This window comes from Schistocerca piceifrons, chromosome 1 (genome assembly GCF_021461385.2).
Source record: "Schistocerca piceifrons isolate TAMUIC-IGC-003096 chromosome 1, iqSchPice1.1, whole genome shotgun sequence".
Lineage (NCBI taxonomy): Eukaryota > Metazoa > Arthropoda > Insecta > Orthoptera > Acrididae > Schistocerca > Schistocerca piceifrons.
Genome location: NC_060138.1, coordinates 996,493,426 through 996,509,848, shown reverse-complemented (window position 1 = coordinate 996,509,848; position 16,423 = coordinate 996,493,426). Strand labels below are relative to the sequence as shown.

The 16,423-nt window shown below is 38.9% G+C and overlaps 1 protein-coding gene across 1 annotated transcript in view; it reads left to right on the top strand.

Annotated features, from left to right (window-relative positions):
• LOC124784692 (probable 39S ribosomal protein L45, mitochondrial) overlaps positions 1–14,262 on the top strand; it is a 99,732-nt gene extending 85,470 nt beyond the window's left edge. The window contains exon 8 of the mRNA XM_047254124.1: positions 13,883–14,262. Within this exon, the coding sequence (XP_047110080.1) occupies positions 13,883–14,146 (264 nt within the window). The 3' untranslated portion in view covers positions 14,147–14,262. The remainder of the gene's footprint in view (positions 1–13,882) is intronic.
• Positions 14,263–16,423: the final 2,161 nt, after the last annotated feature.

The window sequence follows — 16,423 nt, the reverse complement described above, 5'->3', positions numbered from 1 at the left end:
AGGCTGATTGCAGCTTGTTACACCGGATCAAGTTGCCAAGTACACTTTGCAAATCAGTTGTTGGCACCCTTCACAGTTAAGAATGGGTTGAGACAGGGTGATCCTCTCTCACCAGTTCTGTTCAACATAGTGCTGGAGAAGGTGAGATGTGTAGTTGGCTGTGATAGGGTGGTGGAGATGGTTGGAAGTGATACAATCCTTACATTTGCAGATTGTGTGGTGATTGTGGGTGAAACTATGAATGAGGTGACAGCAGATACCTTTTGATTTATGCTAGACGTGAGCAAACTAGGATTACTGGTCAGTGATGAGCAAACAAAGTATATGGTAGTCTCTTGTCGACAAAATGATATGGGTGCCATCAATATAGATGGTCACAATTTTGAAAGAGTTGATAAATTCAAGTACCTGTGGGCAGCAGTGTCAATAAAAGTGAGATAGAGAGAGAAATTTGACAAAGAATAATCTGATGTACTACAGTTTAAACCACTTATATAAGTCATGGGTCGTATCCCAGGAAAGCAAGATACTGCTATACATGTCACTAGTGCAACTGATTGTATTGTATGGTTGTGAGACATGGGCAAGTACACAGACAATGGAATGTGTGTTTGAGAGGAAGATTTTAAGGAAAATTTATGGCCCAGTGTACAATGCAGAAACTGCAAGATGGGAAAGAAAAGCACAATCAGGATCTGTTTCAGTAGTTGAAGAAAGCTAATATTGGGAGAGTGATTGGAAGAAGAAGGCTACAGTGGACATGACATGTTCTACAAGCAGAGGGCGCTGTCCCTAACAGAGTATTTGTAACCAGCCAACTGGTAAACACCCAAGAAGTTGTCCACGAACGATGTGGAGATACAGATCCTTAGTGACCCTGGAAGAAGCAGATTCAACAGCCAGCACTCAAGATTCCCAAGACATACGTAAACCGGCAAACATATGTAATAAATTTCTATGATGTTACAACTGTTTTGTCATGATTCGTGGACTTGATGTGGTAATCATTTCATATGTTCTATGTGTGTTTTGTATTTGTGTATTTTTGTCTTCTGCCATGGGCCTAAATAGCCTGTGTATGTGCCATAAATGATGATGATAATGATGACAAGTCATAATTACTATCTAAGGTATTTCAATTCTGTCTTTGCAACTACAGTAGAGCGTCGATTATCTGAAGTAATTGGGGGACATGGGTGTTCGGAAAATTGGTTTGTTCGGATAATCAAACTGTACATGTATATTTGCCAAAAAGAAGTACTGTACAGTAAATTTATTCATAAAAACAGGCATCTCTTTTAGTATTACAAAGTAACATACAAAGGCAACTTCAGTAGGAATATATAGTATGTGGCACAGTTTATTAAACAAAAATATATACATATTACATACGCATTTTGCATGAACAATACACACAGTATACAAAATTAATGAGATGCTGGCGGCATCATCTTTATCAGTGACGACGTTTACAATCTCGCTGTCCTGCATGATTTTGTATCCTGGATCTGCATCATTGATATTCATCCATTCATGAACTTCTTCTTCATCACATTCGTGGCAATCCATTTCTTTTAGCAGACCGAGAATTTCGGACTTATCATTCTGTTCGTCATTTTCAATCATACCTTGTGAATTTTCTTCTTGTGTCCAAAATTTTATTCCCGGCTTTCTTCAAATTCTCTTCCTTTACACTATTCCATGCTGTGCTGATCATGTAGGATGCGCCTTTCAAGTCAATATTCTTATGATTTCTTAAGAGACTTTCTTCTCCATCCTCTTCTCTTTCTAAGAATAACTTACGCAACAATTCTTTCCTGTAATATCGTTTGAAAGTCTCAATAACGCCTTGATCCATGAGCTGTAATAAGGAGGTTACGTTAGATGGAAGAAATATTACCTTTATGAACTCGTCTTTTTCATTTAAAATATCACGTGACGGATGAGTTGATGCATTGTCAAGGAGAAGTAGTGTTTTCTCCCTCTTCCCATTCTTTAGCTGATGAGCTTTTACAGAGGGTACGAAAACATCCAGAAACCACTTCATAAAAATTGTACTATCCATCCAGGCACTCTTTTGTGAGGTGTACACAACAGGCAAGGCTGAAATATTAACGTGCTTGAAACAACGCAGTTTTCTACTTTTACCAGTGACGAACATAGGCAGTCGGTGACTTCCAGTAGCATTAGCACAAGCCAAAGCTGTAATACGGTCCTTGCTTGTTTTAAGACCATGTGCTGCAAATTCATGATGTGAAACAAGAGTTTTTCTCGGTAAAGCTTTCCAGTTAAGTCCAGTTTTGTCAGCATTGTAAACGTTTTCGAGAGCATAATCTTCTTCCCTTAATACGTCCCTTACTTTGACTTTGAAAGAATCAGCCGGCAGCTTTTCTCCCTGTATTTTAAGCTCACGAATGCCGTGTCTTGACTTGAAGCGTTTTAACCAGCCTGTGCTCGCTTTAAAGTTCGAAGGCCCTCCGAGTTTTTTGTTGAACTGCATTGCCTTCTTACATAGAATGGGACCTGAGATAGTTTCTCCTTCCAATCTCTTTTATGTGAACCACTTTTAAACAGCATCATCTAGATCTGTGTTAGTGGCGAGCTTCATAGTTTTACGGCTTGTTGATCCATCAGTAGAATCAAGCATAGCTATAAAATTTGCTATGCTCGTCTTTTGTTTTTTTATATCGTAATTGTCGACTTCCCCACCTTATACTCATTGGATAAAGTGGTTGCAGATTCACCTTCTTCCAACCTTTTAATAATCTCGTACTTGTCCCTCATAGAAAGGACAACACGTTTACGTTTAAGCATTTTGTATCGTCAAGTACACTTCTTCATGCAGCAGCACACAAGTGGTCGTAACAGAGAACAGAAGGTGACTGTTTGCACCGTGAGAAGCTCTTCTTGGGGGCGCGCAATCCTTCAAATTGCGCGGAGTGGCACACCTCAACTCTAAGCTGGAGCAGCTGTTGCTGTGAACAGCTTTGATACTGCCGCTACTTCTACTGCCAGTGCCAAGCCGACAGAAGTGTGCTGATTGTTGAAACACAGCGACTGGCGGCTTGGCCGGTCAGCAGCGTCTTGTGAAGGCCCCATTAGAAGCAATGTTCCGCCAGCGGTGGTCCAGTGCGGTGACTACTGTGGGAAACTTGGTTTGGGAGTGAGTGGGATGATGGACGGTATGGTGGGAGAGTAACAGGTCCTAGCGAGTACACAGTTCGGTTAAGCGGTCGTTCGGTTGACCGATGTTCGGATAATCGACGCTCTACTGTACAAGAAAATGTGTATGTTTGTCATCAAAAGCATTTTGTTTTATTGAAATAAAACATCATCAGCAGTCTGTAATAAGAGGCATTTACAATTTGGCTTGGTTGCTAGATTGGAAAAAAATTAAAACATGATTATAATGAATCAAAGCTTAAAAAAATCTAAAGATACACAAGCAAGCAGAAAATATTATAAGAACTAAAACTGACAAAGACATTACTGGAAACAAAAGAATACATAGAAAAAACCCAGAGAGAACTTATCACCAAAAACAGCATAGAATAGTTAAAATGAAACCAACAAACAATTTTAAAACACTTGTTGAAAACACACAAAACACAAAAACATAGGGTATACAGGGAGAAACAGAGACTTGTACAAAAAAATCCTCAGGCACTCAACATGAGATGCCAACCAAAACTCCATAAGGCATACATTCCTGTCTGCCTGATAGTAAATATCAGAACAGCTCCCACATACCTATCAACAAAACAAATGCAATCACAGCTCACCCAAAAGAACAATAAGAAATACCACTCAGCTAGTAGAATGTACATAATTTAGGAGTAAAGGATGCTGTACAAATAACACACACACACACACACACACACACACACACACACACACACACACCCACACACACACACACACACACACATTATTTATGCCCGTACAACCAGCTACCTCAGACATATTGATGAAACAATAAAATTATGACAGTTGATAACACAACAAAAATATTTTGAATTCAGTCAACAATGCTATATATATAAGAAGAACACTTAATCATGGTTTCATCTATTTCAGGAACACTGGCCATTATTCTCATGAATTATATAGAAATTATATTTGAAGATCTAATAACAAAGAAAAGCTACATCATTTATTGATACAGAAACATGGATGACATAATATGCATGTTAGATGAACCTTAAAACAAAATACAACTACACAAAGGCATAAATACCATTCACAAGAACATAAAGTTTACAGTAGAAGAAGAATAACAAGAAAACACACTCAGCTTTCTACATATAATCCTAAGAAAAGACAATCACAGCCATACCTTTCAAATAGGAGGTGTGTTCAAAAAGTAAGATGACTTTATATTTTTATGAAAAACTATTCATCAATATTCATGTTGTCCCCTTCAAAGTAATCCCCCTCAGATACAATACAATTGTGCCGAAGCTTCTTCCAATCCTTGAAGCACTTGTCATAAGCACTTTTTGGTACAGTCTTGAGTACTTCCAGCGATGCAGTTTTTGTTTCCCAATCTTTGAAAGTCATTGTCCTTTCACAGGTCTCTTCAGTTTTGGAAACAGGAAAAAGTCGCAGGGGGCCATATCAGATGAATATGGTGGCTGAGACATGGTTGTCATGTTGTTTTTGGCCAAAAAACCTCTCACAAGCAACGATGAATGAACAGGTGCATTGTTGTGATGCAAAAGCCATGGGTTGTTTTTCCACATTTCCCGATGTCTTTTGCATATTGCTTCTCGCAAACGGCGCAAAACTTCAAAGTAATACTCCTGTTTGACCGCACGACCTTGACACAAAAATTCACGATGCTTTTGCCACAGTAATTTTTTAAAAAAAAAAAACTGTGAACAAAACTTTGACATTTGATTGAACTTGGCATGCTTATTTTGGTGTTGGCACTCTGGGATGCTTCCATTGGGACAACTAGGCTTTGGTTTCGATGTAATAACAGTAAACCCATGTTTTGTCACCAATTATGACCCTTTTGAGCAACTCGGTTGTCATTGACGTCATTCGACAGCTCCTGAAGGATGCTCATGCAACGATTCTTCTGATCAAAATTGAGAAGATTTGGAGCAAACTTTGTTGACATATATCTCCTGCCCAAAACATAAAAATAAAAAAAATAAAAAAATTGTGTGACAAGAGCCATCCAATATCCCAACATCCCCAGCATCTTCTCTTATGATAATTTGACGATTTTCCAAAACAATTTTCTTCACAGCTTCGACGTTATAATCTGTTGTTGATGTGCTAGGGTGTCCAGAACGAGGTTCATCAATGGCATCTTCTCAGCCATCTTCGAAGAGCTTGTACCACTTGTAAACATTTTTTGTTACTTGGAGCAGACTCACTGTATACCACTGTCAACATTTCAAGTGTTTTAGAGCACTTGATTAAATATTTCACACAAAATTTGAAGCAAATTGTTTGCTCTATTTTTTATAATGATTGAAAATTTCTGAGCACACTAAAACATGTCTGACCTTTTTATCTGTCAACACTTGAAACTGTAAACATATGTTTGGGACATGTGTACCAGCATAACAAAAAAAAGATCGATAATCGAATGTATGATACGTGTGCAATTTGAAAAGTCAGCTTACTTTTTATACAGCCCTCGTATGCAGAAATTACACAACAGACACAACAATAAACACAGCCTAAAACCACCCAGAGAATCACGAACAAGTGGCAGTCAGATACATGCTAAACAGACTTAATGAGAGTCTTCTAAACTCTTCTGATTACCAAAAAGAGCTAGCCACTATAAAACAAATAGCATTAAAAATTGGCAGAAAGAAGCACTAGCAGATAAATTTAACAGAAAAAAGGCTAACACATACACTGTCCAGTCACATTACTGTGACCATCTGTCAGAAGCATGAATAAGCACCTTCTGCAGCGTGGACTGGTGCGAGACTTGCAGGAAGAGAGACTTTGAGGTTCTGGAAGGTACCAACAGGGACGTGAAGCCATGCTGACTCTAGCGCTGTGACCAGCTGTGCTAGGTTTTTCAGTTGAAGATCCAGAGCATGAACAGCACAGTCTCGGTGGTTCCACAGATTCACAATTGGGAGTTTGGTGGGCAGAGGCAAACACAGAGTTGTAGAGCTATTCTAACTCCAGTACCGTGGCCAGCTGTGCTAGGTTTTTCAGTTAGAGATTCATGGCGCGAATAGCCCGATCAATGTGGTCCCATAGATTCTTGATTTGGTATAGATCCGGGGTGTTTTGTGGGCAGGGGTCAACGGCAAATTCATCCTCATGCTCTTTGAACCATGCATGTATGCTATATACTCTTTGACATGTACCTTCGCTGTCCTGGGTCCTTCTGATGATTCTTACAGGATGTTTGTTTTCAGATATTTCAAGCTGATTGAGCATAAAACATGATTCATCAGGAAGGACCCCCTGTCATCTCTCACTGGTCGTCCAGTTGCAGTATTGGCATACAGACGCCAGCTTTCGTCACCAGTGGCCAGCAGCAGGGATGGGTGCATGTGAACAGTTTACAAACTTAGCGGTGCCCAAGGTGCTTCCATCTTTAGCATGAAAGCCAGAGATTGTGCCATTTTGGACATCAGATAAATTGCTCCATTTCTGCATTATGACAATGAATGCACTATTTTCCATGTCCCCCAGACACACACTATATACACTTCACTGCTAGTGCTGCCACCTACCGTCTGTGAGTGGTTATTGTATGTTGATGTTGAACCTATGGAGTGATCACATTAATGCATGCATGCATCACCATCACAGGAAAATGGCTTGCAGTGACCTATCACTGTAAACTCTCATACAAAATAAGTAATATATTTTAAAAAAGGACATATACATTGCCTACAAAACAAATAGCTGAATAAATACAGAAACACATCTCTAAACTAAGACCACAACCAGACAAGATACAAACAATCTGGTATCTACCAATTGAATAGCAGGGACTGTGAAAAAATCTACATTGGGATGACTGACAGGGCATTTGACACAAGATATAAAAATCACATCAGGGCATGGAAATACAGTACAAACCACTCAGTGTTTGCAGACAACCTTAAACAGGAAGACCATAGACCAGGCACAATATAAAAAGATATGAAGATCCAGTAAAGACTGATGCCTCCCCCCCTTTTCAAGAAAACTCCCATTTACACAAAGCATTAAAACACAGTATACAGTTACTCAGTGACCAGATAAATAACTGGAAACCAGACACTGTCTGAAATAATTGGAAAACGAAGAATCATGTAATAAAAAATAAATAAACCTGTTTCTTTCACACCCCTCACTCTCTCTCACTCTGCCTTTCTCCCTTCCATTTCACCTTTTGCTTCCCAACCCATCATGCCCCCTCCCCCCTCCCTCCTGTCTCCTCCCTCACCCTGACCTAATCATCCTTTGGATTTTCAACTCCATCATTACTCCATAATTTGAAATACCTTCATTAATTATAAAGCAACTATGGACAATATTTCTACATAAATGAATGTGTCAGAATTGTGTTTTGCTCTTCAGTTTATTACATGATTCATTTGTTTATGTTTATACAGAGTAACATAATTGAATGGCATAACACACACATGATGAAGTGCAGAGGAAGATGGCATTTTTAGATAAAGGAAAAGCTAGCAGTAAACTTTACAATCCTACATATTTAAAATACATGAGACATATTTAGCCAGAAACATTGTGATGCAGCATTGTGTTGTGTCTCACATCAAGAAATGCATAGTTCCATAAAGCAAGGTGGGATTAGGTCAGAATCAACAGTGATAAACAAAGGAATACCTCAAAACTTGCAAGTAGACAATGTTTCCTGATGTGAGTGAAAACCAGGCATAAAATATTGCAAGTAAAATCGGCGTCTTTTATAACAAATAAACTGCAAAGCAAGCCAAATTGTAAATATATTTCATTGCAGATCACTGATAATATTTTCTTTCAGTAAAAACAAAATGTGTTTAGAGACAAAAATAAACATTTTCTTGTACTTATAAAAATGGATTTGAAATACCTTCATTAATTATAAAGCAACTATGCACAATGTGACTACATAAATGAATGCATCAGAATAGTGTTTTGCTCTTCAGTTTGTTACATGATTCATTTGTTTATGTTTATTTGTTTATGCTAGCTAGAACGGCCATTTGAGGTATTAGGCCATACAATTTGTGAGAGTCATTAACTGAGAGCCTTTCTGGGCTGCAATAAAGCTCCTTGAAAGTCTAAAACAGTCCGCAGCCTTAAAGCTGTCTATGGACTAACCAATTTTTCCCATGTTGGCTACAGATGTACGCTGATTGCTAAGATGAACAGTAGAGGTAATATGCAGGCATCCTCAGTGCCAACTCATCAAACGTAATTATAGAAATCTCGCCAAACTGTGAGTAAAAGTAAGGGCTAGGTTGAACTGTTAGTTATGAAAAATATGTGATGACACCCCAGTTCCAATAGGTTTCAGAAAGTAATTAATTATTTGATAGTTTCCCCATAGGCCATGAAATACATTGAATCTGTTGAAATACTTTATGTTACTGTAGCAGTATTTTGAATTTTTGCTCATTGAAGATCTAGAATAGTAAACTGAGCTGCCGTAGCCCTTTTCAGCAAGTAAATGTTTATATTTAAAAACAATAATTTTTCTTTGTGGTGTACTCTAGTTACTTTTCTTCAGTAAGCACAGGAGGCAAAAGATTAGTCACCCCAGGAGACATCATGCTAATACTGTTTAATACCACCTCTAGCCATGGCAAAGCATCAATTAAGTGAGAAATAGACTCTACAAGTTTCTTCAGCTGTTCAGTATGTAGCTGATGCCAACCTTTGATTATTAGGTCCCATTGAGCTACCAAATTGTGGGTTTGTTGATTGCTACATTTAGGTGAGGTAGGATTTGCCAGTGTTTGTGAAACCAGGAAAGTATATCTGCAGCCCTTTGAAGATGGCTGTCATCATCTTGGGAGATGGAAGTGTCTACAGCATACTTATCATAAAGATGTGGAGGAAAGGATAATACTTAGTCATAGAAGATGTAGAAATAGACACTCCCTTTTGTTCATGGTAACCAGAATGAGTGGGTACAAGTCATGGTAAAAAAACACTCCTTAAAATATCACAGAATCACCCTCCTTACACTGTGGGCTAAATGGCTCTTTGGGCCATTGGTATACTTCGAGTCATGCATAGTTTGAAAAGAAACAAATTGCAACTCGTTGGACACACCACTTGTCTCACAGTAGTGGGGTAACAGGGACAAACCTTATTGATTTATGATCCCCTCCCCTTGTTCTGCTATGTGGTTTATGACCTCTTGGGGGTTGATTTATGACCTGCTGGGGATAATCTATCCTTCTGAGAACCCTCCCCATCCCGCCCCTTTCCCTCCTCCTTCGCCTATCCCTCTGGAAACCTCCAATCCTCCCCCCTCCTCCTTGCCGATACAAGTACACTTTCAGGCCTGAGTTATTTGAATAGTCCCCTCCCACTCTATCAGTTTGACTGACTAATTAATTAAATCAATCAATTAATTAACCCCTCCCACCCACTACCTGGAAATCGACAGGTCTCTGCTGGACAGGAGGGATCTCACAACAGGAAAATTCAAGTTACAGGAAAGGATGTACTGTTTATTTATAAAATTCAGTTTGCAGAGGGTTGGATCTGTGTTGCTCATCATTCTCTGCTGTTTGGGAAGATGCAGGTCTTGTAAAATACATTGAAAAGAAGTAACTAAATAGATCACGTGTTTTAATTCCAATTGTGGGAGTACCATCATGAAACACTCGCTGCAGGTAATTACACTGTTAAAAACCTTTCGATTATGAGGCACACGCCATACGCCGTCTACCAGGCTGCACCACGTGCCAGCTGCATGGCATATTCCTGCATGCCCAGGCCCAGCGACCATCATCTGCTGCTGCATAGCCAGCCGACTCGTGCAGCGTGCGGACCGGAAGTCGCACTAATCCCCCAAACAAAAGCTTCAGGCAGTGGCCAACACTTGCTCTCCCTCTCTCCTTCTCTCTCTCTCTCAAGTGGATGCTTCCTGTTTGTGTACACCAGCATATGCAAGCACACACAGACAAAGATGTCTCCCCCACTCCTCCTCCCTTTCATTCCCCTCGTCACTCATGCAGACCTGGTGTTGGTAGTCGGTACATCCCTTTGTTCTCACACAGTACGGTGTCTGCATTGTAAGCCTCACTGAAGAAATGCGGCTTTATGTGCCACTGTGAGCAATTGCCTTTTGCGAAGTATCACCCAAATGTTCATTGCATGCAGTTCTCTTCCCATTGTTTGCTTGGAAACTGGTTGGGATGAGTCTGCATTCCCTGACAGCAGGAACTCCTGTCAAGTTTGAAACCGCTGACAACTTGAGTCACAGACAGGCATAACAAAAAGACTGCTAAACTAATAAGCTTTCAGCCAAAAGGCCTTCTTCTGAGGTAGACAACTTTTTCACTCATGACCACTGTTTCTGGCTGCCTCGGTGGCCAGAGACAGTGATCATATGTGTGTGATTTGTGTTTGTGTGAATGTGTGTTTTCTTCCTCAGAAGAAGGCCTTTTGGCCAAAAGTTCACTTGTTTAGCAATCTTTTTGTAACTTCTTCACTATATGGTGAGAAGCAATCTATACTTTTAATAATGTTGTCATTATTTCATACTGGATTTTCCATTGTTTGATTAAATCAATGACATGGGGTGGTACTCACCTCCAGTCCCAACAGTCTAGGGTCTTCTAGTGACCACTGTTTGTACGCTGTGTTATTTGGCTGCAAGTGGTACACCAATCCTTGCAGACATGTTGGACAGCCCCTGCTGATACACCAACAAATTAGGCAACTTCATTCATGATGTGGTTACGAGCACTTCCAAACACATAGCTCTTTTATATCATTCTCTCATTTCTTGATGTCGAACCAACTTAACTGCACTAATTCCGCACAACAGGCTGGCTCATACACACCCCCTTCAGCACCATGATTTACATTGGTGATGGTGGGTTACATGACTGCCTGGTACCAGTTCTACACTGTCTACAGCAATATTAAATGACCAGTATGCTCTTTTAAGGGGGACGATTAATATTCTGTCAACTGAGCTTCTATTACATTTGCACAATGCACAAGAATAGGACTGCACACATGAGAACATAAGATGTGAAACTTGCATTCCAGACAATTCTAACATAGAAAGTGTGATGAAAAAGGTATAGTGTATGGACTGATCTGCCCAAAAATGCAAAGCAGTTAGCTACATGATTAGAATCACGGGTAGGACTTGATATGAATGTTATTTGGGAAGAAGATTTTTAGTTTGTGGGGGTTGTAAAGTTGTACCATGTTTCCAAATGGGCAAATTAACACAACCTTTGTCTGTGATTCTGTACAAACCAGAGTTTTGAATGAACCTATTAACTCAGTGCCATTATTCATCTTCTGGAACAGATTTTTAAATAATTTATTTGTTCTATCACTTTTTCAATTGTCTTCTGTTGTAATATTCATTATTTTCTGAGCACCTAATTGTGTTCTGACCATGGGAGTAACTCCTGGATTTGGGAAACTAATTTCCATGTAAATTGTGTTCCCCAGATTCTCACCTGTAATGAAAGTCTCTCCCCAGAGTTTCGTTTATGAGTTTCTTCTCACCTTGCTTGTTTACCCAGGATTTTTTTTTTTTTTTGTATGTTTCTCTGTAAGAAACTTCAGTTTTTTCCAAAGTACTCCTTGTACCTTTACGAGCAATGTGGAAACTTTGTTTCTGGAGACCTCATTTTGTCCTGTGAATTTATTCATATTTGAAGCAGTTGTGACTCATCTTTTCAGAACATTAATAATATTTCCCAGGGCCATGTAGCTTTACTGTATGATTAAATGATGATGGCGTCATCTTGGGTAAAATATTCCGGAGGTAAAATAGTCCCCCATTTGGATTTCCAGGCGGGGACTACTCAAGAGGATGTCGATATCAGCAGAAATAAAACTGGCGTTCTACGGGTCGGAGCGTGGAATGTCAGATCCCTTAATCAGGCAGGTAGGTTAGAAAATTTAAAAAGGGAAATTGATAGGTTAAAGTTAGATATAGTGGGAATTAGTGAAGTTCGGTGGCAGGAGGAACAAGACTTTTGGTCGTCAGGTGAATACGGGGTTATAAATACAAAATCAAATAGGGGTATTGGAGGAATAGGTTTAATAATGAATAAAAAAATAGGAGTGCGGGTAAGCTACTACAAACAGCATAGTGAACGCATTATTGTGGCCAAGATAGACAGGGGCGATGTTCTTGATGACAATATTATGGAAATGGAAGAGGAGTAGATGAAGATGAAATGGGAATTATGATACTGCGTGAAGAGTTTGACAGAGCACTGAAAGACCTGAGTCGAAACAAGGCCCCGGGAGTAGACAACATTCCATTAGAACTACTGACAGCCTTGGGAGAGCCAGTCCTGACAAAACTCTACCATCTGGTGAGCAAGATGTATGAGACAGGCGAAACTCCCTCAGACTTAAAGAAGAATATAATAATTCCAATCCCAAAGAAAGCAGGTGTCGACAGATGTGAAAATTACCGAACTATCAGTTTAGTAAGTCACAGCTGCAAAATACAAACGCGAATTCTTTACAGACGAATGGAAACACTGGTAGAAGCCGACCTCGGGGAAGATCAGTTTGGATTCTGTAGAAATGTTGGAACACGTGAGGCAATACTGACCTTACGACTTATCTTAGAAGAAAAATTAAGGAAAGGCAAACCTACGTTTCTAGCATTTGTAGACTTTGAAAAAGCTTTTGACAATGTTGTCTGGAATACTCTCTTTCAAATTCTAAAGGTGGCAGGGGTAAAATACAGGGAGCGAAAGGCTATTTACAATTTGTACAGAAATCAGATGGCAGTTATAAGAGTCGAGGGGCATGAAAGGGAAGCAGTGGTTGGGAAGGGAGTGAGACAGGGTTGTAGCCTCTCCCCAATGTTATTCAATCTGAATATTGAGCAAGCTGTGAAGGAAACAAAAGAAAAATTCAGAGTAGGTATTAAAATCCATGGAGAAGAAATAAAAACTTTGAGTTTCACTGATGACATTGTAATTCTGTCAGAGACAGCAAAGGACTTGAAGAACAGTTGAACGGAATGGACAGTGTCTTGAAGGGAGGGTATAAGATGAACATCAACAAAAGCAAAACGAGGATAATGGAATGTAGTCGAATTAAGTCAGGTGATGCTGCGGGAATTAGAATTGTCATTTCTGAAAGTATTTGTGTGGAGTGTAGCTATGTATGGAAGTGAAACATGGACGATAAATAGTTTAGACAAGAAGAGAATACAAGCTTTCGAAATGTGGTGCTACAGAAGAATGCTGAAGATTAGATTGGTACATGACATAACTAATGATAAGGTATTGAATAGAATTGGGGAGAAGAGGAGTTTGTGGCACAACTTGACTAGAAGAAGGGATCGGTTGGTAGGACATGTTCTGAGGCATCAAGGGATCACCAATTTAGTACTGGAAGGCAGCGTGGAGGGTAAAAATCGTAGAGGGAGACCAAGAGATGGATGCACTAAGCAGATTCTGAAGGATGTAGGTTGCAGTAGGTACTGGGAGATGAAGGAGCTTGCACAGGATAGAGTAGCATGGAGAGCTGCATCAAACCAGTCTCAGGTCTGAAGACCACAACAACAACAACAATATTTTTAGAAGCAGCTCTCCGAAGAGTGGCTGATGATTTGCCACTTTTTTATTTTATTTATTTATTTATTTTTTAATTTTTTTTACAATAATTTTGGCAACCTGTTATGTATACTGTGTCATTTAATTAAAGATAAACTATTTTTCTTTAGATCCTGGCAGTATATGATCGTTTCGGCCGCCTGATGCATGGAAGTGAAATTTTAGCAAAAGATGTATTGGAGTATGTTGTCTTCGAAAAACATATGGCTAATCAGTATGGCATTTGGCGAATTCATGATAAAATCATACCAGATTGGATGCCCCCAAGAGAACCAATGGAAAAAACTTACGTAAAGACTGAAGAGCCACCAGTTGAAACCCAAGTGGAGACTGTTCCTGAAAACAAAGCACAAGAAACAGTTTCAAATGTATGATCTTTGTTTATTGTCCAATTGTATTTTCTGTACTTATGCAGTGTTTTATAAACTGTTTGTGAATATTTGAAGAAAAAAATGAATTTGTGTAAGTGAATAAACAAATTTATTTGGAAGTTTCTGACTTATGGTATGAAATAGGTGCGCTTTTTAAAAATTTGGAATATTGTTATCATACAGCTTACAGTGATTGTGTGATTAATGTGCCCCCTACTGGAAGACACTTAAGTGTTTTTCTCTGAACAATGATTTGATCCATGACATGCCTTAATGAGGCAACAGGGGACATTATTATTTCGGTGTCCTGTCTTTTATCAGTACAGAGGGAAACTACCAGATGGATTTATTCATCGAATATCACATTTAAAGGAGGACATTATGACATGTGGTATCTCATTTGTGATGTTAATTATTGTGGTTTCACTTAAGGTAAGGTCACGATCAGTTCCTTCCCCCATAAACTTCCAGCTGAACAAGTGTTTTATCTTTAAGGACTTCAAGGTGGTAGTATATCAACCTCCAACCTTTGTCACATTTAGTAACTTACTAAAATAGCCCTCAATATGATGTGCAACAGTCCCCACAGCAAGTGCACCAACTGACTCTCCACTGTTTTATATATGGAATGGGGTAATTAGTATCCTTGTGTTGCAGCATGTATCCTGTCTCCAACTAGTCAGTCAGATACCAGATCACAGCAGTATGTTTGTGCTATAGTTTAGTTTATGATTTTGTGCTGTTGTTCCCTGCTCTCCATGCCTGTACCTTGCACACTTAAATAACGTCTTCAAAAGTCAGCTAAAGTGGAAAGCAATACAAAAAGAGTGGCCTTTCTTGAGAAGAGTAACCTCAGTATTGCCTATTGCAAACCACTGTCCTCCCAGTCCAGCTGCTGTCCATCTGTTTTATTGTCTATGATGTAAAGTGGAATATTTCACTGATGATCACAACAGTGTTAAATTAATCTTTGCAGAATGCTAATATAATATTATTAGACAGACAAAGATTTTTTTACCTATCCAATTATACTGTGTGTATGTTTTCAGAAATTGATTATTTTTGTTGATATATTTGCAGAATATAATTGTAAATATTTTATTTTTGTGGACATTTTTGAACAATTGTTTCTTGTAGCTTGATGAAATTTTGATTGATTGATTCTGCAAGCACTGTCAACAACAGATTTTGCAAGAAAAGTTATGATGAAGAAATTATTTTTTGAGAAAAGACAAGCCTTATGACACTTGATAAATTAACTGACACCCATTACTAGATTGTGACAGTATATCATTTGGCTATTGTTTTTGAGCTAATCTCATGAGTTCTTCTGTTAGCAAGGAAGTATAGTACAAGGTGTACATAAAGTCTGGGAACATTTTCAATTATTTATTGCACAAGAATCAAACATAGTTCAGATATAATACATATGTCATTTTGAAGAGAAACCCTGAAAGTTTTTTTTAATGTATGCCGCCACAGCATAGTTTGGTAATTTGCTGATAGTCAGTGTTAGTAGTAAACATGGTGAGTTCAGGTGCAGAGTGAGCTTTCTGTGTGTTGGAGTTTGACAAAAACCAGATCTCACCCCCCACGTGACTTTTTTCTGTGGAGACACATTAAAGGTCTGGTGTATGTACCGCCTTTACCACGTGATGTAGCAGAACTCAGGGGGAGAATACGGAAAGCGATGCCACAGTCAACGATGCCATGTTGGGACAGGTATGGCAAGAATTTGATTACCGTATTGACATCTGCCAGGTCACTAATGGTTCGCATATCGAATTTTTGTTTTAAAACAAAGCTTTCAGAGCTTCTCTTCAAAATGCAATATGTATGACATCTGTACAGTGTTTAGTTCTTGTGCAATAAATAATTGAAAGTGTTCTCAGACTTGATGTACACCCTGTATATATGTTTGATAGCAGAAAAGACTTGATTAGGAAATGTGTGGGTTGGTTCCTTGTAACATTTGACAGAGTAGATGGAACTTTACCTGCAGCCAAATTACAAATCATCAAGTGTCTTGCAACACAGTTTCAGGTGAGAAAGAAACAGTAATGTGATTTTTAGTTACTTCATATCAGTACTGTTCAGCATTTTCACCTCAGAAGTGTGTCAGTACATGTGTACCACTAATCGCATAACTGCAATGAATTTATAAGATGTACCTATTTTAGGTTTGAAGATGAGGGAGAGACTTGTCTAGTATTTTGAAGATCGTATGGTAAAGTCACCTAACTTCCCAGATATAAAGCAATAAAACAGGATGGAAATATT